This window comes from Haliaeetus leucocephalus, unplaced genomic scaffold, assembly GCF_000737465.1.
Source record: "Haliaeetus leucocephalus isolate CR32 unplaced genomic scaffold, Haliaeetus_leucocephalus-4.0 Scaffold306, whole genome shotgun sequence".
NCBI lineage: Eukaryota > Metazoa > Chordata > Aves > Accipitriformes > Accipitridae > Haliaeetus > Haliaeetus leucocephalus.
In genome coordinates this window covers 10520382-10542708 of record NW_010972742.1, presented here as the reverse complement: position 1 = coordinate 10542708, position 22327 = coordinate 10520382, and the positions used below count along the sequence as shown (strand labels likewise).

Sequence of the window (22327 nt, the reverse complement as noted above, 5' to 3'; positions counted from 1 at the left end):
GTCACAACATCCTTTAGAAGCACTTTTCAAAATGTTGGCAGTCTCAGTCTAACGTTATCTCACTGCATCTATGGTTCAGGCTGGAGCTTGGACTTCTCAGCTTCACACAAAGAAATCCAGTGGCTGGGACCTGCCATCCTTTGGATGGAGGAAAATGGAATCCTCTATTCAGGAAAGAGTTAAGCTGTTGCTGTAGGAATGACATGGCAGAGGGATTCAGCGTGTGCAGACAGAGCATCCAGCTTTCACATGAACTGAGTGACTCAAGGCAATGCGTGCCTGTGCGCTGCAGTGCAGGATACAGCTCCGCTTGGTGAACCTCTCCAGCATCCCAGAAATAAGCCACAGCTTGCGAGACATGGAGGAAGCAAAGGAAATGTCAAAGAGCAGGAAAGGATTTTTTCATCTGGTAACATCTCCTGACTACCACCATCAGAGTGGCTGGAAGAGAAGGAGTCCTCCCTTACGCTGAATAGGACTGGGAATGGGAAGAGGAAGGCAGAGGAATACACTTCATGTTCTCTCAGTGTGCTTCAAATTCATGTAGTAAAACTGGCAAGAGCAGGCAGCAAGAACATCTAGATTTTCTCTACTTGAAGTCCTTAGGTATGACCAATCCCAACACTTCTAGCCTTATCTGCAGTGCCCACTCCACCACAGCCCAGAGGATCTTTCACCTTACTGCAGTACAACAAGCCCTCTGACAAATAACAGCCCACAAATCTGACAAACATCATCTCTTTTCTTATTACAAATTAGAGGTAATTGAGATACAGTTTCAACAGAGCACATAGTCCACTTCACAGACAAATGCTCATCCCTTCTACCTTGTCCCACCCTGCACACAGCACTCGATGCTAGCTGACACTAGATTTTCTCTTACCAGGAATTTAAGCTCCAGCTATACTTCCACCCTGCAGTGCTCTGGCATCTGCTGGGTGATCATCACAGCACAAAATTCAGGATTTTGGGTTCCAGCAAGGCTGAGGGACTCCTAAATCGGTGCTCTTTTTTGTAATGCATCTGTGGTTAAACCGCTCCTGCGGTGAGTTGTGTTGGAGGCTCACAGACCATACCCTTTGGCCAGTGCTGCTTTGGGGTCAGAGCTGGGCACACCTCTTGGCTCCATGTCTCATACACAGCCTTGAGGTTTTCTGAGCTCATGTCTCTAGACTAGTCTTTTTGTCATTGCATTTTGTGGGTTATTAGCATTTGAAAAGGAGGGATCAAGACACCTTGCAGACTGCTCAAGCCCTGCCTAGGAGCAGAGTAACCAGGATGGGGGAGAAACCACAACAGCAGAGCCCAAGCCAGGGCACCAGATCCTCCTTAATTCTGGAAAAAGGAAAAGGGGAACAACTTCCTTTGCTTTGACCCCCTGCCAAAACCATCCCATTTCAGTTGGAAACAAATTAAATCCAAAATGAAAGTCTTCTCCCTATCACTTTGGGGTCAGAGAACAGAGGAATGGGAAAGTTGACTGAATCCCAAACTTTTATCATTACTGATACCATCCTTCTGCTGCAGGAGCTCATGGCTGCTGATTATCCTTCCCCCAGTGAGCCTTTCTCAATAATTTCTGACTCTCACAGACTTGTGTGTACAATTCTCTTTTCCCCACAATCACATGAAAACACATCATCAGCTTTCCCCACCTTAACAACTAACTCCCACTGCTTTATCACTGAACTATCCTCCTTATCATCTCCTACTTCCCCAAATTTCAAGTCATATGCATACTTTATCAGGCATGATTTGCTGGTTTTTCATGTCAATGATGACTGTCTGCAATTAAGCAAGAGCCAGGCTTCCAAGGCCTCCCTGGCAGAGCAATGCTCACAGAAGATGATATTGAGGTTTCAGACCAGAGTTTTTAACTGTTTATTAAGCACCACAGCAATTTCCTGTCTTTCCAGGTTTTCAGGCCAAGTGTTGTGTCATATCAAGCCAAGTGCCTGTGAGGACGTCTGCTCTAGTTGTCCTCCATCTGTACTCTTTATCTCTCTTTCATTAATAATTACTTTTTAAGTTCCTTACTAAACAAATTCACCTTAGCGGTTCACTTGGTTGCGTAGGTTTGATGTCACCCCCGGCCAGCCCTTTTGCCCTTTTCCTTATCACCAAACCATCTGCCTAAGTGCCCTCTAGATCTGCCAGGACAGTGCCCAAAAAAGCTCCTTGCAAACTCTTTTGATAACATGTCCAGAACAGCTGACTTAAAAATTATCCAGGTGTATAATATCTGCCATGTCACAGCCTGTCCCTGAGCCTTAAGGTCCTCTGCACCATCAGTAAATTGCTTTTCCAGCATTCAGATTTGCTGTATGGAGACAGGAACCTCGGTTCTCCCTGCTCTTTCCTTGCAGGACAGAAATGGGTAATGCCACATCCCTAAGGGCATTAAATTAGCAATGCTCACTCCTGGCAGGAACAGAGCACACTTTGGGTAATTAACTCTCCTATGGAGCAAGCTGGGACATCTCCAGTGAAGACTATGGAGTTAAGTACATGACACAAGCTGCAATATTGCCCCTCACTACAGTTGTGGTCCAGTTTAAAGAGCACGTGTTCAAAGCATACCCTTGCCAGCAGCTGGGACACAGCTCAAGGACGCAAACAGGAACGGGGCCCAGAGGGGCCCCTATGGCTGCAAGGATGTGCCCATATAGAGCCAGGGCACGGGGTGGGGCGGGCAAGAGGGGGGACGGTGTCATTTCTCTGACACTTGTCTAGAGGATCTCCCATGCAGAGTTAGGATGCACATCTCCAAGGCAAAACAAGATGAAGCATAGATTCACAGCATTAATTTGTTCAGGTCTATAAGCATGCTTATCGCTGCAGGTCAACAAATTGCTACTAGAAAGATTTTCTGTTGGAGCAGTTTCCCAAGAGAAACTCCTGTGTCTGCAGATGAAAACTTCCAGAGAAAAAGATCAATTTTGCTAGTGCTTTTCAAATGAAAAATGTACCAAGCTATTTGATTTTAAGTCAATTTAGTCTGAATATGTTGGGTTTGAATCAAAAACTTCTAACAATGCAATAAAACACTGATCTGCAGTTTCTTAACAGTAGGATATTTCCGGAGCAGGGAAGGGTGTGAATACAGCCCTGGACCACATTCACATCTCTGGACTGGCTCCCGGTGAGGCTACTGATTACCACCACACAGTAAATGTTTTCTTCTGACAGGTTTTACACATGTCATCACAGAAGGTGTATGTGCCCTGCAGGCAATGGCGTGCGGGGAGGGGGGAAACTGGACCAAACTCCCACATTCCAAATTCTCTAGGGTGCAGAAACATGGGTCCACAGTGAATCAGCCCAAAGCTTTCGCAGGCAGGGTCTGTTCAACTGACTTTAAACTGTTCCATTTGGATTTAAAATACTGAAAAGAAACATATGCTAGACTAGGTTTGTATGCATTGGTAGTACTTTTTCACATAGCAGTTCGCAAATAGAAAAATTAGACAAGCTTCCAGGTACACACAGTATTCCTCAGATCAAAAGGTACCACCTTCACTTCCAAAATCCTGGCTTGCTTATGTGCTGGGACTATCTCAGCTATCCCATGATCACCACGAGGAACAAAAACACCAAGAATGGACAGCTCCGTGGAGAACCTTCCTCTATTTCTGCATTCTTTCCAACACCAACCTATATTTAGCCCTTCCCTTCCAGGAGGCCACATGCCCCACCAGGATGGGGGCCACCTGCACTCAGGACCTCCAAGCACTGCAATTCATACGCTGAAGAGCCTGTAAAATAAACACCTTTTCTGCTGTAATCTACACCAGCCTATAAAGATTACCATTTGCTATCTGACTGTAAATAGCCAGAATGCACAGGACTTAAACTCTGTGGAGTGATTTATTTATACATGGTTAGACAGGATAACTAGCAGTAGCTTTTTGATGACACTCCAGTTTCCCTGAAGGTTGGAATTTTCTTTCTTGTTTAAAATAAATTAAGCAACTCACAGACATTGAAACATACTTTTATTTTGGATCACACAGACCCGAATGCAAAAATGTGACCTTATGGGTCAGAACATAACTCACAAACCTTCCAGATGAGAAGGAGCAGGAGACGGCAGCTCGAGGCCTCGGCAAAGAGCTATTCCCGTGGCAAATGCAAAGTCAGCCCAGCCCTGTGGGCTCCTTTTCAACCCAGCAGCACTAAATACATTACTGCTCATTGCAGATGATTTGCGGGTAAGAAACAGCAATATGAGAGGAGCTTCCACCAACCTCCCAGGCCCCATCATGGCAGCGCAATGGATGTATCTGCCCAGATCACGGTGACAGAAGAGGTCTGATAATGATGACCACCAAATCCCCCAGACCCATCACCTCCACCCTGGAGAGGACCAGCCATCAGAGCTGAGCCAGCAAAAGGCTCCCAGCAGGGCAAAGCGCTGCTGGCAAGCTCAGGGATGGAGCACTTGCTGCAAAGAGCAGGACAGGAGCAGATCAAGAAGGGGAGAGACCCCTCAGGGTAACATGGGACAAAAAAGCCATGTCCACACAAGCACCCTTCCCTTATGCATCCTTACACAAAGCTTTCTCGCTGCCACAAGCAGCAGGGGTGGGTAGCAGGACAGCTGCCCATCAGACAGTGCGTCTGCCAGCAGGACCCAGCCACAGGGCACTGCTGCACCACATTGATGGGACCTCAAGGGCGCCAGGAGTGTGCCAGCACTAGCCCCCTGCCAGGGATGCCCTCCCGAGCTTCCTTCCACCCTAACTCCTGGCAGCCTGAGTGCAGCCTCAAAGCAGAGCCAGGCTCTCTCCATGAGAAGCCATGCTTGCAGAGGGAAACTGTCTTGTTCCCACAGTCAGGAGGGAGGCCGTGCATCGCACCAGACCACAAGGAGGTCACACAGCCGGCAGCGTGGCACCCAGTGGACACCACATCCATCAGGCAATGGGGAGAGCCATGCTGGGCTGGCTCAGAGACCCTCCCCACAGCCCCACGTCCTGCTGCAACACGAGAGTGCCACTTCACTGGGCCCAAATCCCAGCTTTCATTTGACTGCAAGCCATGCCTTGAATCCACCCCAATGCACAAATAACCTTAACACCACAAACTGATGCTCCCACCAGCCCACTGAGGCATCCAAGCCCCCAACAATGCTTCTGTGTGCAGCCAGCCTGCAGGAATGCCTTTGAGGAGGACCGTCCCCTCCCTCCCATGGGCTGCCAAGACTTAAAACCTCCCAGTGACACCCCCACAACCCTGTAACTAAAGCTTTGTACCTGAAAAGTGAATGCAAAGAAGAAAAGACACATGACCTGAAAGTGACTCTCTTCTTAGCTTCCCTGCAGGAAGAAGATGTTTAAGTATTCCCAGGCTGGCTCCCACAACAGCATCCCATCATTTAAGAAGAGCTTGTCTCTGTTCGCCTGAGGTTTACGTCCACTGAGGACAGTTCACTGAGCCACACAACTCCCGCACTGCAAAAGTGAGAGGTTTCTCCTCTCATGCTTTAACCACCAGCCCGTGTCCTTGCAGTCTGGTCACCCATTCCATGTGGCTCTTGGGGTTGTGACTTGCAGGTCACCGTTTCCCAGAAGAGCAGCCATGGGGAAGTCGGGAGGGCACCATCCTGCCCTGGCTCGCTGCTGACTCACAGGCATGTCCTCCTCTCTGTGCCCCAGCTTCCCCTTTTGAACCAAAATTGCCCATTGTTGGAGAGCCAGAGTCTGATGAGACAGTTGGAAGTGCACTGTCCCCCTAACCTTGAAGCCAGCTGTTTCCGTCTGTGCTATGTACTCACGGTGCACACAAAAAAGCCGCCTTCTCCCTTCCTTGCAGCAAAGACCCAGCCAAACCACGCATCTGGAGAATCACCTCCCCACCTACCTGCAGGCAGGATCTCACATCAGCCTGATCTCCCTTAGTGCACACCACCAGCCTCAAAGCAACCCTGTGGGGCCTGGGAGGGAAGGGGTGGCACGGGGGATGTCCTGCTCAGCAGGGTGCTGTCTTTGAGCCAGGGGCTGAAAGCTGTGGGCTTGGGTTGGGAAGCTCCCACTCCACTTACAACCTGCTCCAAAATACCCTAGGCAGACAGGAGGAACAAGAAGGGGTTTTCAGAATCCCGTAATAGTGGCAGGTCCAGACCTACTATCCTCTGTGGGGGAGCATGCATGTAGGAAAGCAAATATTTCACATTTTCTATCAAACTACTGTACTCCAACTGCAATGGATGTCACAGATCTTAATCAACAGAGCTGTTAGAGCCATTTAAGCCCCTCAGAAGAAAGCTAAGCACTTCATTACATCTTGACAAAGACGAGTCTTCACTTCTCAAGACCTCATGAAATGCAGCCAGCTCTCTTTCAGTCACTTCTACTTAGGGGCCCAAAGCTTCTAAATTAAATGCCAGGCTCTGAATGCATTCTTCCAAATGCATGAGAAAACGCAGGAGTGCCTCATCCCACTGTCAGGATGTCACTGACGAACACCCATCGCAGCCTTTCTGAGTCACGGCATAGGATTAACTGGGTAGGGAGACATCACGCAAGTCTGACATTACACTGGGACACGTACTGAGCAAACTCCTGAGGAGGCACCTCCTGCCCAACCGCCCCAGGGAGAAATAGAGGAGACAAGGAAGGAACAAGAGGGAAATGTGCGAGAGAACTTGTCAGCCAATGGTTATGCAGCAAGTCGTGCTTTGGCCCAAATCCCAGCCACTCAAGGTGAACAACTTTCATTCTGAACATTTTCATCCAACTTTCACAATAGCTTATTATTCCGCGGTGCTGCTGAGCAATGTTTGCCTTTCTCCTCTGTGCCCTGGGGATGTTTCCCAGATCCAGATTTCCACCTCTGAAAATACAAGGCCTTGAAACCGGGAACACAGTAAATTCACTTGAAAAGGAAAAAAGCCACAGCCTTCAATGATTAGGTAGGTCCAGTCACTGTGAACCAATTTTGCAGTCTCCTTGGCTGCTTCATGACACAAACGTAACTGTGCCAATGTCTGAGTGATTCCAAATCTGTTTAGAGCATTTAGCCATGTACCAGCCACACATGTTTTTAGAGCTATGATTATATGTCTTTTAGATTGAGCTTCCTTATTTTATTTGAGGGCTTCAAAGCTCGGTGCTTGCAGACAAGAAAAGCAAGATGCCTAAAAATTAAAGACAAAACAGTTGGCAAGGAAATCGGCCTACAAGCAAAAGAATCCCAGGATAAAATGAAAGTGAGATGCTGCGAGGAAGATCCACCTGCTGTGCACAGGGGGAAGGGGAAAAGCAAACCTGTCTCAGTGCTGCCCAGCCTCCCCATTCACAGGTTCCTTTTAGCAGCCTCTTACTAATATATTCTGGCTACAGCCATTACATTTCCTTTCCAGACCTCTGACAAATTAATTAAAAAGGAAGTTAAAATCAGCCCATTCAGTGCTCCTTGCCCCAGCAGAAAGTATCAGTTGTTAGCATGTGTTCAGCTCCCACTAGAAAGTTAATTTGGAAAACAGCAACACTCACCTCTGCAAGATAAAGGATGCAGAATTTCCGATCTTCTGAACCTATCAAGAAGAAAAAACAGGATCAAAATTAAGCTACAACTGCATTTCTGCAAGCAGAGCCACTGGCAGAGGAATTGGCTAAGAGACAGCATTTAATGAATATTTATTGTTGTCATCCTACAGTACCAGGCTGTGATCTGGGAGTGATGTATGCTGCATCTGCAGGGGCCATGTGCTGGGCAGGCTGCATTGCATGATATCTTGCATGGACTCACTGCGCTGTCATGGATTCCCCTTTGGGTTTGTCCCTTTGGAAAAAGGTTTGTTTCATTCAGAGGCCACTTGCAGGATCTTCTGCCCAACCTGCCATCACATGTGCAGCCCAATTCCTTCCCGGGGTCTGTGGAGGCCCTGCAGTGCCCACGCAGCCATCCTGGGCACCGGGGTCAGGTGTCTTCCATCTTACCTCTCTGGATGCTCTGCTCCCAGGAGGACTAACCAGAGCAGCTCCTGTTCCTATGTCCTTGCTCATTCCTACCTTCTTGCCCGAAGCCCTTGGTAAGGCTGGTGGCAGCTCTATCTAGTGCTGTCTGTCCCAGCCTCCATCAATGCCAGTGGTTGGGGTCGGTGGCTCTCCAAGAAGATGGAGCTGAATCCCAGGGCAATGGGAAGCAGCTGACATGGGGCAGGGAGGAGAGCTCATCCTGCTCCATCGGCCTGAGGGCAAACTCCCCAAGCTGCTGCCAGCATGGCACCACTCAGGAGACCTGGCCAAGGGACTTGCACTTCCACAGCTTCAGGAAAGGAGATGGTGCTAGAGGCAATGCAATGACCAATGTTGCGATCCACATCCTGCTAAATCATGGAGCAGTCCAGTACAGCTCCTCATCTTGCTGCCAGCTATCCCAGTGGATGTGTTACGCTCCAGCTGCTCCACCAGGCTGGTTCCTGCAGGCTTAGCCTTCCATGTACCCAACAAAAAGGCATTCCTGAAGATTTGCCCTGTCTTTGATCCCTGCTGGTGAGACACAAGTGTCCCCAGCCCCAAGGGAAGCCAGCTCCTGGCACACATCAGCCTCACAAGGACATGAAGCTGCCACAGGACAGGGTCACCTCAACTCTGAAGCAGGACATCCCATCTCCTGCAGCCGGCTCGTTCCATCACACCAGTGTGCCCTGCACCAGCTTTGCCCTTGGTAGCACGCAGCACTGCTGGGCTGCAGCTTTTGTAACCTTTTTAATAACATTATCTCTGTCATGAGATCAGATCTGCAGTCTGGGCATGGCTGTGGATCCTATTCAAAGCAGTGTCAGCACAAGCTCTGCTTCATTTCAACAGCCTGAGCTGCGCTAACAATGGGAACAGGCTCTGTACAGTGGTGGAGACACCCTGTTCCCCAGAGAAAAGCAATTCTTCTGCCACAGGCAGCAGCCCAAATGTCACGATAAGAGCTGTGACCTACTGAGGGACTTGGATGCCTCTTGAGTCACTCCATGGGCAATGCGAAACCCAAGAAGTGCAATGGCCTGGAGCCATTTGCTGGATGTCTCTTCCAGCTGCCCTTTGGGGGATCGCAGGTCTGCCTCCGCTGCCAGCTTCACTTTTAATGCACATTGCAAGATATGGGCTGGAACATCACTATGGGGACACCAGGGTGCTGTGCCACACCAGGGTGCTGGAGCCCAGCACCACCACTGTGGACCTCTCAGATGAGGAGCCCTTGTTTGTTTTCATAAGCTTCACTCTGCTCCACCCTGGGCAATGCGAGGGTCAGGGAAGCAGCCTGGCCCCAGGGCTGCCAGACAAAGAGCTCCAGCACTGCCCCTCCAAATCTTCACTTCCAGAAGGGGAGCAATGCTGGACCCTGAACACACATGCTGAACAGGCCTGGCTGGGAATCAACGTCTCACCTCTGCACCACAGAAAAACCATTCACCACTCTCCATGGCAATGCCTGAGCTATCCTGGCACCCTCTTCCATAAAGCTCAGCAGGACCATAGGGGAGCATTTTCCTCAGAAAGCCAAAGCCTCTGATGGGAGCCCCTCAGCCAGTGCTTTTTCCCTCAAGGGAGGGCTTGGAGGCAGGATCCGAGCCTGCTGCTGGCACACCATGCCCTTCTCCTGCTTCTGTATCCCAAGTGGTCAACAGTACAAAAATCACCCCATCTTCTCAACCAGGCTCTTGGCTCCTCCTTGTACCATGACCAAAGCTCTCCAGGCTGCCTTGCAAAGCAGATTGCAGAAGACCAACACATCACAGCTACTTTCCCTCAGGAGCTTTAACCAGGCTTTCCTGGCTGATGTGAGATACAAGTCACCCTCTAGAGACATGCACCCTCAGCAAAGAAAGGTGATGTTGGAGTGTAGCGGCCCTGGGAATGACCCCACCTCTCTTGGGCCTCTGTTTATTCCTTCTGCAATACCAAGTGATCCCGACAAATCCCAAAACCATCAAAATTAAGTTCCCTTCCAAGTTCCTCTTCATTGAGCTATGAATTTCGGCATTAGCAATGTCCACCACCAGCAGCTCCTGTCCCCTGTCCCTCTGAGGCTCACAGCTACACATGGCCAAGCAGCCCAATGCCTATGGGACACAGAAAACAGGGAGCCAGCCTAGGCTAAGGAACTGCTTAAATCCCATTTTCTACCAGTAATTGCCTTTAGGGAGAAAACAAATGGGAGGTAAGAGATTGGCTGCCCAGTCCAGCAGCTGGGCTGGAGCCAGTGCCAACCCCCAGCAAGGCGCAAGGGGAGGCAGGAGAGCAATGGCAGAGCCCGGAAGGGCAGACCTGAGCGCAGATTTCAGCACAAACCGAGTGTGCCAGGATTTCTTACACTGGAGCTTTTTCCAGTCTCTGGAGGGTCAGGCTGGAGTACTGGAACCTGCTGTGCCCCAGAGCCGTGCAACATGCTCTGCTCATCTCCTGCACCGCAGATCACAGAGGCCATGAAAGACAAGGGGAGAGGCACAACCTCATGCCAGAGAAGCGGCATCCAGCTGCCTAGACTAATGTGGGGCTCCGTTCCCCACATGGCCCTATATTCACACCTTTTTTGACAGCTGAAAAGTGCATACTCTCAGCCAAATTCAGTGAAATGCTAAAAGGAAATAAGCAGGAGAAAAAAAAACCTCACTTGAAGATATTTCAGTTTCTTCCTGATGTGTTGTGACAGGGACTGGCTTGTCTTTCAGAGTAAATTGAACCATCCCTCCCCCAGGGCTGGGCTGCTGTGTGCACTCAGCACAGACAAGAGGAGAGTGCAAGTTTTGTGGGGACACATCCCCCTCTCTGGCTAACTGAGGTGCGGGGCAGGCTTCCAGCACCACCCAGGCTCTGCCCACCTCCCTGTGCAACCCAAAGAAAACACCCGCTGCTTGCAGGATTTGGGTGGTGCATGCCAGGCATTGGGTAAAAAAGATGGGGAAAGAGGGAAGATGGTTCTGCTCCTTTCCACAGCCTCCTTGCATGGCCCAGGGGACTAGTAATGCCCACGGCGAGGGCAGGTACTGTGCTCCCCAGCCTCTCACATCTGCTCAGCGAGGACGGGACTGCATCCAGCACCCAAAGAGGAGCTCACAGGGAAGGAGCTCACAGGGCAGGGTGCTGTGGGGCCCTGGGTGTGTGGGGAGAGAAGAAGGCTGTTGTGCGCATCCAAACCTGGCTGCCAAGAGGCAACAAGTTTGTCACCCTCTGTGGCACATATCCATGGGGAGATGTAGCAGGGTCCAAGCCCTGGGTGCTTCCCAGCATCCCTGGGGCAGCAGGGAGAAGCCACGGCTGGGCAGAAGACCCATAAATCACATTCTTGGCCTTTGACTGTCTTGGAGCTGTTTGCTGTAAGACACGGCGGGTTGGGATGTCGGGGACAGCAAAGCAGCACATGAGAAGTCCTTGTTAGCAGGATCCTAGCTGGGGCTGGGGCTCACAGCCTGGGGGTCCTCATTCCGGCTGCAAAACAGGAGCACTCTTCTCTGTCCCAAAGCCAAGCACACCCACCCAGGGGGCCAGGATCCCAGCGAGGCGGTGACCTTCGTGTGGAAATTCCCACAGTATCTAGTGAGGAAGCCAGCCCTGTCACACTGGAAACATTGGCTGGTGTGGTGCTCATCAGCCATGCTCAGCTTCTAAAGCAGGAAGACAGAGCATTGTAAAGCAGATTATACTGATTTGCTTTCGCACAGTGCAGCAAGCAGCAGAAACAGGAAACATCACAATGGTCTTCAGTGTACCGGAGATGTCTCAATTGTTATACTCAGCAATACGCCTGTTCCTATTAATGTGCCATTCAGTTATTTAGGAGACCAACAGAAAATCCCTGCCAAAAGGGACGGACATCTTTTTGTTCATTCCACCTGCCTTTGAAGCAGCTCTGCCGAAACCAGGAGGGTGAACTGCCTGAAAACCAACTGTGCTGGATTCCTGGTGTATGGGGGTGGTTCAGTGCTGCAGAGACAAACATCCCCTTCAGAAAGGATTGTCAAGCTATTCCCGATGTGACCCAGCCAAGTTATTATGGCAACAAGGAAATAAGTGGCAGAAAAACCACTCACGAAATTCAACCACTCTGCCTTGAGGTTAGGAGGCATGTTCCTATGCCGAGCTGCAAACAGACCTTCATGCACGGAGCCGGGACCAGCACTAGGGAAGCTGATTTCTTCAAGGAGGCGAACAAGAGCAGGGTTATTCAACAGCCTTTGAAAGCAGCCAGAGGCAGCACACGCACGCGCTCCAGAAGCAGACGCTGACCAACAAGCACTTCAACGAGGAACAATTTCTTTTGTCTGTTTCTTAGAAATAAGCAGCGCTAAGAACAAACTCAAACAAACCCCAGGGAAGCTTCAATGGCTTTTCTAAATGGCTTGTGCCGCGGTGCCCCATCTCCCTCACTGTGGTTCTGCCCCCACCAAACAGGTCAGTGAATTAATCTGGGAGCAGAAACATTGGAAATGGGAAATAACCACTGGCAGGCAGCCTGTGGTGTCCAGCACAGCATTGCAGATCCCCAGCACTGAGGCTCACAACAATGTGGAGCACATGGAAAGATGCAGCTCATCCACAGAGCTGACAGCTCAGCTGGGGAAAGTCATGGGAAGTGGCAAAATTCATCCAGAAAATGATCCCTTTGGGAAGTAGCCTGGATCTGGATTAATCCCTTTTGGTCAGGGCCATGGGACTGCATAAAGATATCAGCTCATACAGTTACAGCGTAATCTGGGTTGGAAGGGGCCCCTCTGGTGGTCTCTAGCCCAAGCCCCTGCCCAAAGCACCCAGATCAGGGCACTCAGGGCCGTGCCCAGTTGAGTCCTGAACACCTCCAGGTATGGAGATCCCACACCTCTGCAGGCAACTTAATATTTGACCAACCTCACCATAGAAAAGTTTTTCTTTATATCCAATCACAATTTCTCACGTGGGATCCCAGTCAAGTGACACCCACTGCCTGGGCTTCAGGAGGAGTCAGGGCACCAGCCCCACGCTGATGCAGTCAGGCGACTGTTCACAAAACAAGCCCATAACCAAAAGGCGACTGCACCAAAGAAGGAACAAGGTGATACTGGGCCCGGGGCCAAGAAGTGGCTCCACCATAGCAAATAGGATGTGGTAGAGCAATTTGTTCGTTCCTCTTTTGACCCTGAGTAGCTAAAGGTCATCTTTCAAACAGCCTCAGCATTTCAACTTGAAATATCTAATTTCAAGTCATCCTCCTGCCCTAGAAGCCCTCCCTGAGCCCTCAGCTGGATGTGAAAGCCCAGTCAAGGTGAAGAGAGTAAGGGCATGGCCCAAGGCCTTCCACCAAGTCCAGGGTTTGCTCTTTCCTCACCAATGGGGTGTGCATGGGGGAGGGATGCTAGCATGGGAGGAAAACCGTGGTGGCTGAAGGGAGAAGTAGCAAAGTAAAGGTTAGTAGGGCTTAGCCAGACTCCCTTGGAGACAACCTCTGAACTCTCTCAAGGCACCATGGGGGAAACCTCAAGACTTCACTTCCCTTTCTCAGCCTCGGCAAGCCCCCACTGTCAACAGTGTAACACCAGCAAGGGGAACAGCACAGCCCAGCAAGATCCTGGGGAATGCCAGCCCAAAATCCCTGAGAGATGCATCCAAAAAGCCCTGGAAAGCAGTGCTACCTGAGTGCCCCTGAGGTGTCCCAGGAGATGGAGCTCCCAGGGACTGGGTTAATGCAGGGATGGGAAAGGGGGATGCTGCCCCTGCACCCCAAGGAAAGATGATCCGGCAGCACCAGTCAGATGGTACTGTTAAATACTGGAAGCAATGGGATAGTGGGGTGCTATCCTGCTGCTGGCCAGAAACTTTATAGCTAGCAGCCCTGAAAATGCCCCAAATGTCTCCAACTGCTGCTGCAGACACTCACCCTCCTGGAGCTTGACACTCTGCAGGTAGAGAGGGTTCCTCAGCACATTGCAGCGCCCAGGCTCGTCCTCCTTGGTGAAGAGCAGCAGGTCAGAGTAAACAAAGAGGGTGACCTGGAAGCACAAGAGCAGCAAAGAAGAAGCTATAAGGAATTAATCTCTTGGCACTGAGACAGTGTCCTGGAAAGGTCCTCTACCGTGGGGAGACGCACCAGCCATGACAGGCAGCCCAGGCACTCTTTCCCTAAGGGGCTGATTGCTGCTACACCCCTCAGGGTGCTCCCAGCAAGCTTCAGACAAGGCTCCCCCTGCTTTGGCAGTCACCTACCGAGGGTTGTGGAGTCCCGTGAGAAGAGGGATAAACTTGCCCGACAGTTTAACGCCACGCAAACACACCCTCTCTGCTCTCTCATGTCACTTCCCATTTACATAAGTTATAAATCAGAGGAGCAGGAGGAGGGAATAACTTGCCGACTAATCCCAGCACACTGTAGCAGTTGCAACCTAAAAGCAAACATGATCTCCCTGAACACACTCACGAAGGAGCTTTGCACTGTTCTCTGTCTTCACATGGCTCATTTCACCCCCTTTGAGAAAATAATAGTTTGGCTTTTACAACAGCAGAACCTACGAGAGCAGTTGCAGGGAACAAACTTGACACCTTTAAACCACACTAATGGGTGGAAAGCAAACACTGAACCAAGTGTCTGCCCAGGTCTGTGCTTGAGCAGTGACTCAAGTGTCCTAGAAGCTGTGAGCTACTCCAGAGCAGTGGGTGCTCACAACCCAGAAGGTAGATTTTGTTCTGCTTCTGGCTCTTGCCTGAGGTCCCTAGTTCAATCAGTACAGATTAGTGTGATCTTTAAAATAAGAAGAATGAGCTTCTCCACTTTACTGGAGATCCTTGACCCAGAAGTCTACTGGGAGTGAGTAGCTTGGTGCAATCACTATGCCAGTAGACGAGGTTTGAGCCTGTCCTGCTCTCCAGCAGAAGTTGGGGGCATGCAGCAAAACTTAGAAGGTGCCAGGAAGTGGCTGCAATATGCCAGTGGGCATACTGGATGCTGGACCTTCTGCATACTGCCAAACCACACACTGCTCTCAGCGCAGGATGCAGCATGTGAGCACATGGCTGCTTTTAACCGCTCCTTGGGATGTTCCCAAAAACCTCCCACAGCAAAGGGAAAGCTGCTTTGCAACACTGAGCAACAGCAACGAAGGTTTTGTGGCCTTTTAGCAACCCTTTCACAAGAGCAGCAAACAACCCAGCATCCCAGGGGCTTACTGGGAGCTGGCATCACTGCCACCACCAAGTCACCCTTGGAAAGGTGACTTTGCTCTGGGCAGGGACTGAGTCACTGTTTACAGGGGGACACACTGACAGTACAGTTTGTCTCCATGCCCAGTGGCTGACGGACACACATCAGGAGGAGGACAAGCTGGGTGACAGTTTATCACATGGTGGTGAGTCTCACATCAGGGCAGCAGCATCTGGCTTTGAAACCAAAATCAAGCCCTTGCCACAAGATTTCTCCTTGCTGTGAAAATTTATTTTTGTGGGATTCTTAATAAGCACAAACCTACTGATGTAGCTTTAATTGACAATGAAACCAGGGAGTGTCTGTTTTTCTCTGTATCATTTGGAAAATCCCTTCCTCTCAACACACTGTTCGCCTAGTGCCCATGTTCACTGTCTTCATTACTTCTGACCTCATTATTAATACAAGGAATAACATAGTACAAACTGCACTATAAACTTTCTCCCATGCCCATCTTGTTCTAAAAGATTACTTTTCCAGGACATGTCTGGTGCCATCCCAGGTCCCTCAGCCTCAAAGAAGAGATGTTCAGGGATTTTGAGAACAGCAACTCAGCAAAGTGAAGGAGATAAAAGCATAATCCACAAGTGGTCATGCTGGAAATGGAGGAAAGAAACTGAAGACCTAATACATACAGAAGTTTAAAAGGTAGAAAAATGATTAGAAGGATCAGCAGGAAAAAAAATATCACTTCAAAACTAAGCAGATTTAAATAGAGAATCATGAAAACAGAAATACACAAAAAGCATTTACAGGTAACATTATGCTTTTATGGGAAGATGGGACTGACTGAATTCAGGATGTAGAGAAGACAAAAGCGCGGCCAGCATGGGTTACGCAAGAGCATCTCTATTAGATGCTGCTTCTAGGAAGACACTTGATTTTAGAGCAGCTCTGCACAAAACGGTTTACAGATGTCCCTCTGCTCCTTCAAGTTGCTCAGGGAAGAGCATGAGGGTGTCCCTTCCACCCACACAGCCAGAGCCTGCCAAGAGTGCCCCAGTGCTGCAAGGTCCAGCGAACCCTGCTCACACAGGTGGGAGCAGGACCAGCCCTGTGGGGCAGAGCACTTACCCAACCTGCAGAGCTGAGCACGGGAAACTCAAATCATGTTCAGAGAAAGGCAACCAAGTTGGTGAGGGGCCTGGAGCACAAGTCTTATGAGGAGCGGCTGAGGGAGCTGGGGCTGTTTAGTCTGGAGAAGAGGAGGCTGAGGGGAGACCTTATCGCTCTCTACAACTACCTGAAGGGGGTTGTAGTGAGGTGGGTGCTGGTCTCTTCTGCCAGGTGGCTGGAGATAGGACGAGAGGAAATGGCCTCAAGTTGCAGCAAGGGAGATTTAGGTTAGATATTAGGAACATTTTTTTTACTGAGAGGGTTGTCAGACATTGGAATAGGCTGCCCAGGGAAGTGGTTGAGTCACCATCCCTGGAGGTATTCAAAAAGCGCGTAGACAAGGTACTCCAGAACATGGTTTAGTGGGCATGGATGATGGTTGGACTTGATGATCTTGAAGGTCTTTTCCAACCTAAATGATTCTATGACTCTATGATTCTATGGATGACCCTAAGGCAGCAGCCAGCAGATATAAGAGGGGAGGGCTGGAGTGAGTAATCTGGAGCTCTGCCTAGGATTGCCATCACACCGCTGATGAGCTCTAACATGTCTGTAACAGCCCTTTGCAAACAGATCTGGTAGCTACCATGAAAAATCACAGGGCTCATAAAAGCAAAAGACCAAACAAAAAAGAAACACAGTGCCTGAATTCATCCAGGCAAGACACAGAATCCAGAGTTGCCCTGTGGAGAGTCAGAGTATCTTTGTGTATGTCCCAGAACTAATTTTCTACGCCAAAATCAGAAATAAAACAACTGACATGATGAAAGGACTCCTCTGAAGACAGAGATAGGTACACCTGTGTTATTACTAGCATGATCAAGGCCACATGGCAGTTGTCACACAGATCTTTTGGGGGATGTGAATAGATTTTACGGGGTGGGGGGAAAGTGTTCGTAGAGGTTGACACTGATGTGTCGGACACTGTTCATCTGGGTGTGCTCTGCACCACAGCAAACAGCAAAGCCTCTTCTGCTGATAGATCTGACTAACTACAGAATATAACTGTCAAAGCGTTTTTACAGAAGGAAGGGTCATGTTTAAAATGTTTCCTAGAAGAAAACAGGAGAAAATGAAAGCCAGGAGGGAAAGTGGAAACTAGTGGGCTAGTGTGCTTCCCCAAGATGAGAACAGGAGATCAATGCTGGAACTGCTACAGAGCCCCACTGCAGGAAGGGGGAAGCAATAACCACGCCTTGTAAAGCAAAATATGGTAACAAAAACAATATGAAAAGGTGCCCAGAAATTAAGCCTTGCAGATGACATACCTTCACATTCCAGCTTAAGAATACTTAACTATCTTCCTAACCCCTTCCTCTTCCGCTCATCTATGCACAGAGAGCCACAACCACTTGGGTTACAGCAGGGAGGAGTTTGCACGCTGCAACTGCAGCAGTACATCAGCAGAGACACTGGCAAAATGGATCAGTGCAAACCCTGCCTGCTTGTCCCAGTGCTCGGCAGGAAAAGCCTGAGCCAGTTGATGCTTCCTGAGACATCGTCCTCTCTCTCTCTGTAGCAATAGTCTCGTAGCTGTGCCCAGCAAAACAGAGGGAGCTGAGGAAGCAGAGGCAGGTCTTTTATGATAAAGCTTTCAGATGCCAAAGGAGAACATGGTGACAATCACCTGCATTGCTGGCCAGAGAATGCTGCCTGCAGCTGGCTAGAGAAATCCTATAATTCGTGGTGGGGAGCTCTTAAGACAGGTATCCACCCCTAGGACTGAGCCACACACGTTTTCTGTTTACCAGTACTGGATTCTTCTCCAGAAGAATTGGTTGCAACCCCAAAGAGAAACTCCAGTGATACCAGTATGCGGGTTGTATCTGCAGAGTTCATGTGCCCTCATTCATTCAGTTGAGCTAAATGGATGAAGCTTTCTTAATCTTCCTCAATTTTTTCAGATCTTGATTTATCCTTGTAGCCCTCTTGTGAGACCATCCAAATTCTGAGCATCCTCTATGAAGCAGACATCACTGTTGGACTCATCAGACCAAGAATAACACAGCTCCCCACATACAGGGTGATATCACGGAGTCACTTCTGTTCAGTGCTCCCCTGATCATATGCTTCAAAGTCATAGCTTTCTTGGCTACAGCTTTGCCCTGGCAGTTACTCACTTACTTAGTTTTCACAGAGACCACAGCAATAGGAGAACATGATTAAAAGTAATCCAGTTATGACAGCTTTGTACATTCGCACCTCAGTCAGCTGAGTGCCAGTCTAAAAAGAGAAGCAGTCTAGGCTTGTCAGGTGGGGTAGGTGCGCATACATGGTCACGGCACTTCGGAGATGAGCATGAACTTCCCAGGTGAGGGGAAACTTTACCATCCTTCAGCAATACACTAAAGCCTTTGAGACATTGCTTTCCATGCTACAGCCCTAGCTCTAGCTCTCTAAGCATGACCTGCTCCTTTGCTCCTGGATTTTTACTTCTGCATGTATCCATATTAAATGCATGTTCTCCGAGATGTCTCGGCAGTCTTTTAGCCCACAGTGCATTTACCCTCTTTTACCACCTCGCACATTTTTTTCTGCCAAGATTATTGGCAAGGAATTTATACACTCAGGAAGGAGTTTATATGCTCAGCTAGACTTTGATGAAGATACACCACCACACTTGCCAAAAGGAGATCCATGGTGAAGGTTTTAGCTGTCAAATCGTGAACCTCACCTTGGCTTATCTGAATCAAATATTATTCTACCTTGAACATCAGGGGAGAGCAGGCACTGAAGACCTCAAGGGGTCATGCACCCACTCTCAAACACTAGCATAAGCAGTGGCTGTGCAGATGGGGAAATAGTGTAAAAAATGAGGAAGAGAAGGATATTAAAAGGCAGTGAAGAAGAAGGGACAGAGTAAGTGGGACTAGTGTGGTGGAGGGAAGAGGTAAGTGCAGGTTTCTGGTATTCTCACCCAAATGAAAATGTCTAAAAAAGGCTGAAAACAAGATCTTGAAACATCTGTGCCAGGGAGTAGTGTTTTGGTCTACCCACTGTGCTGGCCAGACTCAGCCACCCGCTGAGACAGGGAGCTGGCAACCCCATCCCAGGCCAGGAGTGCCGGTAACTTGCAGTGCAACACTGGGATGACAGAGAAAAGCCTCTTGCTCTGCAGAGAAGAGCACAAAACCTGGGCATGCTGGTCCATGTCCTCCAGACTCCTGGCAGAGCTGGGGGCTTTCAGAGTTCTGGGGAGGACCATCCTGATCTGCAGACCCTGCCAGGATGGCAGAAAAGAGAGCTGAGAAGGGGGTGAGCATGGCCTATGCTGTGAAGCTACCTCAGGACTTTGGAAAGTTGCCTCCAGGTACATTAGAGACAGACCAACAAGGGCAAAGCCCATGTTTGACACCTTGTGCACAATCACCTGCATCATGGTGGTTCCTCTGGCACTCCTCAGGCTGGAGGGATTTCAGAAGACCATAAAAGCAGGAATTGCAACAAAGTCTAGACAGGATGTGATTAAGGCCTGAATAAGGATTGCCCCAGAGGTAAGGTCAGGGAAAGGACAGATCCTGGCAAGCCTCCAGGGAGATAGGTTGACTCCTTCAGGAGATGGGAGAGAGTTTGCTCAGTGACGAGGATGCAGTGCCTGACATGGAAACTGCCAAGAGAAAAAGATTCTGGGGGCGGGGGAAGAGAGAAACAGGACCTCCATCTCCAGCCCCTGCACCTGGGCCCTCCTCTCTCGAGCCACTTAGCCAAAGCAGAATAACATACAGAAAATAGTCCTGCAAACCACAGGAGCAGTGGTCCAGTTTGAGAGAGGCTAGGTGGGAAGAGCAGTGGAAAAATAGAAAACCACATGCAACAAGGAAGAAAGAACCAATCGGAAACCAGGCAGCCTCTGTTTGGACAGCAGAGAAGGCTGGAGAGGGAGTGAGTTCAAGTCCAGCAAAAAGAGAAGTCAGAGCCCTTCTGTACCAGGGGAAGCTCCATTGTGTCCATGCCATTTTAGGTCTTGCTGGCTTCAGAAGTTTAGGTTCTTTTATCTCACAGCCCACCAGAACCAAAGCAGACACCCTTGCTCTGCTGGAGAAGGGGAGTCTCTGGCTTTCCAGAGACCTGCACTGATTCCTTGAAGCTCTGCAAAGCCTGCCATAACCCTGTGACACACTGCAGACGTGAGAAAGCCCTTCTCCAGGGACATGCCTAATGTCCCAGTGTTGCTACCTACAACTGTCAGCTCCCAGCAATACAGGGCTGAGCACCACACCTGAGTTCACACCAAAGGAAAGACTCTTGCCTTCCAAAGCAGATGCTGCCACATGCTTGTTCCCATTCACTGCTTCTATTTTTTCATGATGCTTAGTCACAGTCTCTTGCCTTGCCCCTCTGCCAGGCTTACACAGACATCACAGCCTCAAGGCACCATCATTCTCAAACACCGTCTCATGTTCCTGGCCAGTCTACAGCATCCTGCCCTTTCCTGGCAGCAGCTCCAACTGGGAAATCCTCTTCCAGCTTCACACTCATCTTTAGGGCATCATAAGCAGAGTCCTTTCCCTGAGACAGCCTCCTTCTGATCCTGCCCACAGCTGGGTCTCTGAAATGGCTAACACGGCCATTTGGAGACAGAGCAGCACACCTCCTCCAAACATGTTTGTCCTGACGCTCTCCATCATCTAAATACAAACACCCCCATACACACACATGCTCCACCCAGGCTGCAAACGGCATTAGTTGTTCATAATTATTCCACGTTTGGCTGCTACTACAGACATCTAAGTCTGACCTGAAAGCAAGCAACTCCAAACCACCCAGAAGAAGCATCCTGACTTCAGGCTGGCCACCATATTTCCAAGCCATCGCAGCACATGTGTTTACTTGATTTTCATTCATGCAGGTGCCCAGAAGACCCTGAGCAGCAAAGAACAGCAGGACAGACAGGGGAAGAGTTTTATTTACAAATCAGTGCCAAGTTTCCTAACTGATCATGCAATTTTTCATGTACTTTGGCAAAAAAAAGAAATAGTGATTCAAGTCAAAGCAAGGGATGAATTACACATTGAAAACCAGAAAGAGAGAGAAGTCAGTTAACACAATCTTGTACTCTTTTGTACAGGCCAGCGATATGACCCGTCTCTGGGATTCTGCTGTTGGCCACCCAGAAGGTGTTACCCAGAAACTAAGATTAGTCAAGTAAAAATTCCTTTACGGCTCTGTGAAGATGACGCGTTCTTCACTCCAACTAAATTCAAAACAAAATTATTCTGTACAGTGGTGAGATTCTCTGAAAATGCCCCCAGAGAAACAGCAGTTTCCTCCAGCACTAGTGAGCAATGCATGAGTGGGTTCTCCCAGCTGCCGCTTCCTCTGTCCCAAATTCCAGGGCTTTGCAGACTTGACAGTTCCATGCAAGTGAAGCCAGCAGCAAATGTAATCAACACATCCAAACTCTGCCAGTTTGGATGTTGAAAGTTGTCACATACACAGGTTCAGCATGTAGCCAAAGTTTAGTTATTTCCCCAGATTTTTAACAGCCCTCTGATAACATTGCAGAAAAGAAGCTGAAGTAAGAAAAAAAGAGAGGAATTTGGACATGTAACCTGTTTCAGGAACTAAATTTCTGAAAACCCCTGTAACAAGTTCTCTGTCTAGTTCTCTAACCTGGCACAAAATATTGTTAAACTCCCTCTTTCTGAGTCTGCCAGTGGCCTCAACTGCTGGGCTGTGACTGGCATGCATTTGCCATGTGCAGTTTCTTCTTAGTGGGCATGAAGGAAGACAAGAAAAAAAGTTGATTTCTAGCAAAGAAGAGTTTTGATATTTAGTTTATCCCATGATAAACTGACTACAAGTTTTTCCAAATATCATATATTAATATAAGTACTGCACAGTAAAACATTGCCCTTCTCAATCTACTATATAAGACTGCAGGAGAGCATGTTTAGAAAGCTCAGACAGCATGGAAAGAGTCTTACCTGTATAGTCCTGCTTCTGCTCTCATGAAGAAGCAGCTCCTCTGACAGAAGCAGAGTCCGGGCTGGGTTGCAAAGATCTAGGGGCTACATTTGAAGGGGGGGGGGGGGGGGGGGGA

General features: G+C 49.2%; 1 protein-coding gene across 2 annotated transcripts in view; it reads right to left on the bottom strand.

Moving 5' to 3' along the window:
* RGS3 (regulator of G-protein signaling 3) overlaps window positions 1–22327 on the bottom strand; it is a 64461-nt gene that overhangs the window by 31324 nt on the left and 10810 nt on the right. Inside the window, exons 8-10 of one of the 2 annotated variants that reach the window (XM_010571080.1) lie at window positions 22212–22295; window positions 13846–13963; window positions 7497–7537 (exon numbers count right to left, since the gene is read on the bottom strand). In XM_010571080.1, the coding sequence (XP_010569382.1) occupies window positions 7497–7537; window positions 13846–13963; window positions 22212–22295 (243 nt within the window). The remainder of the gene's footprint in view (window positions 1–7496; window positions 7538–13845; window positions 13964–22211; window positions 22296–22327) is intronic. The other variant, XM_010571079.1, reaches the window with a different exon arrangement.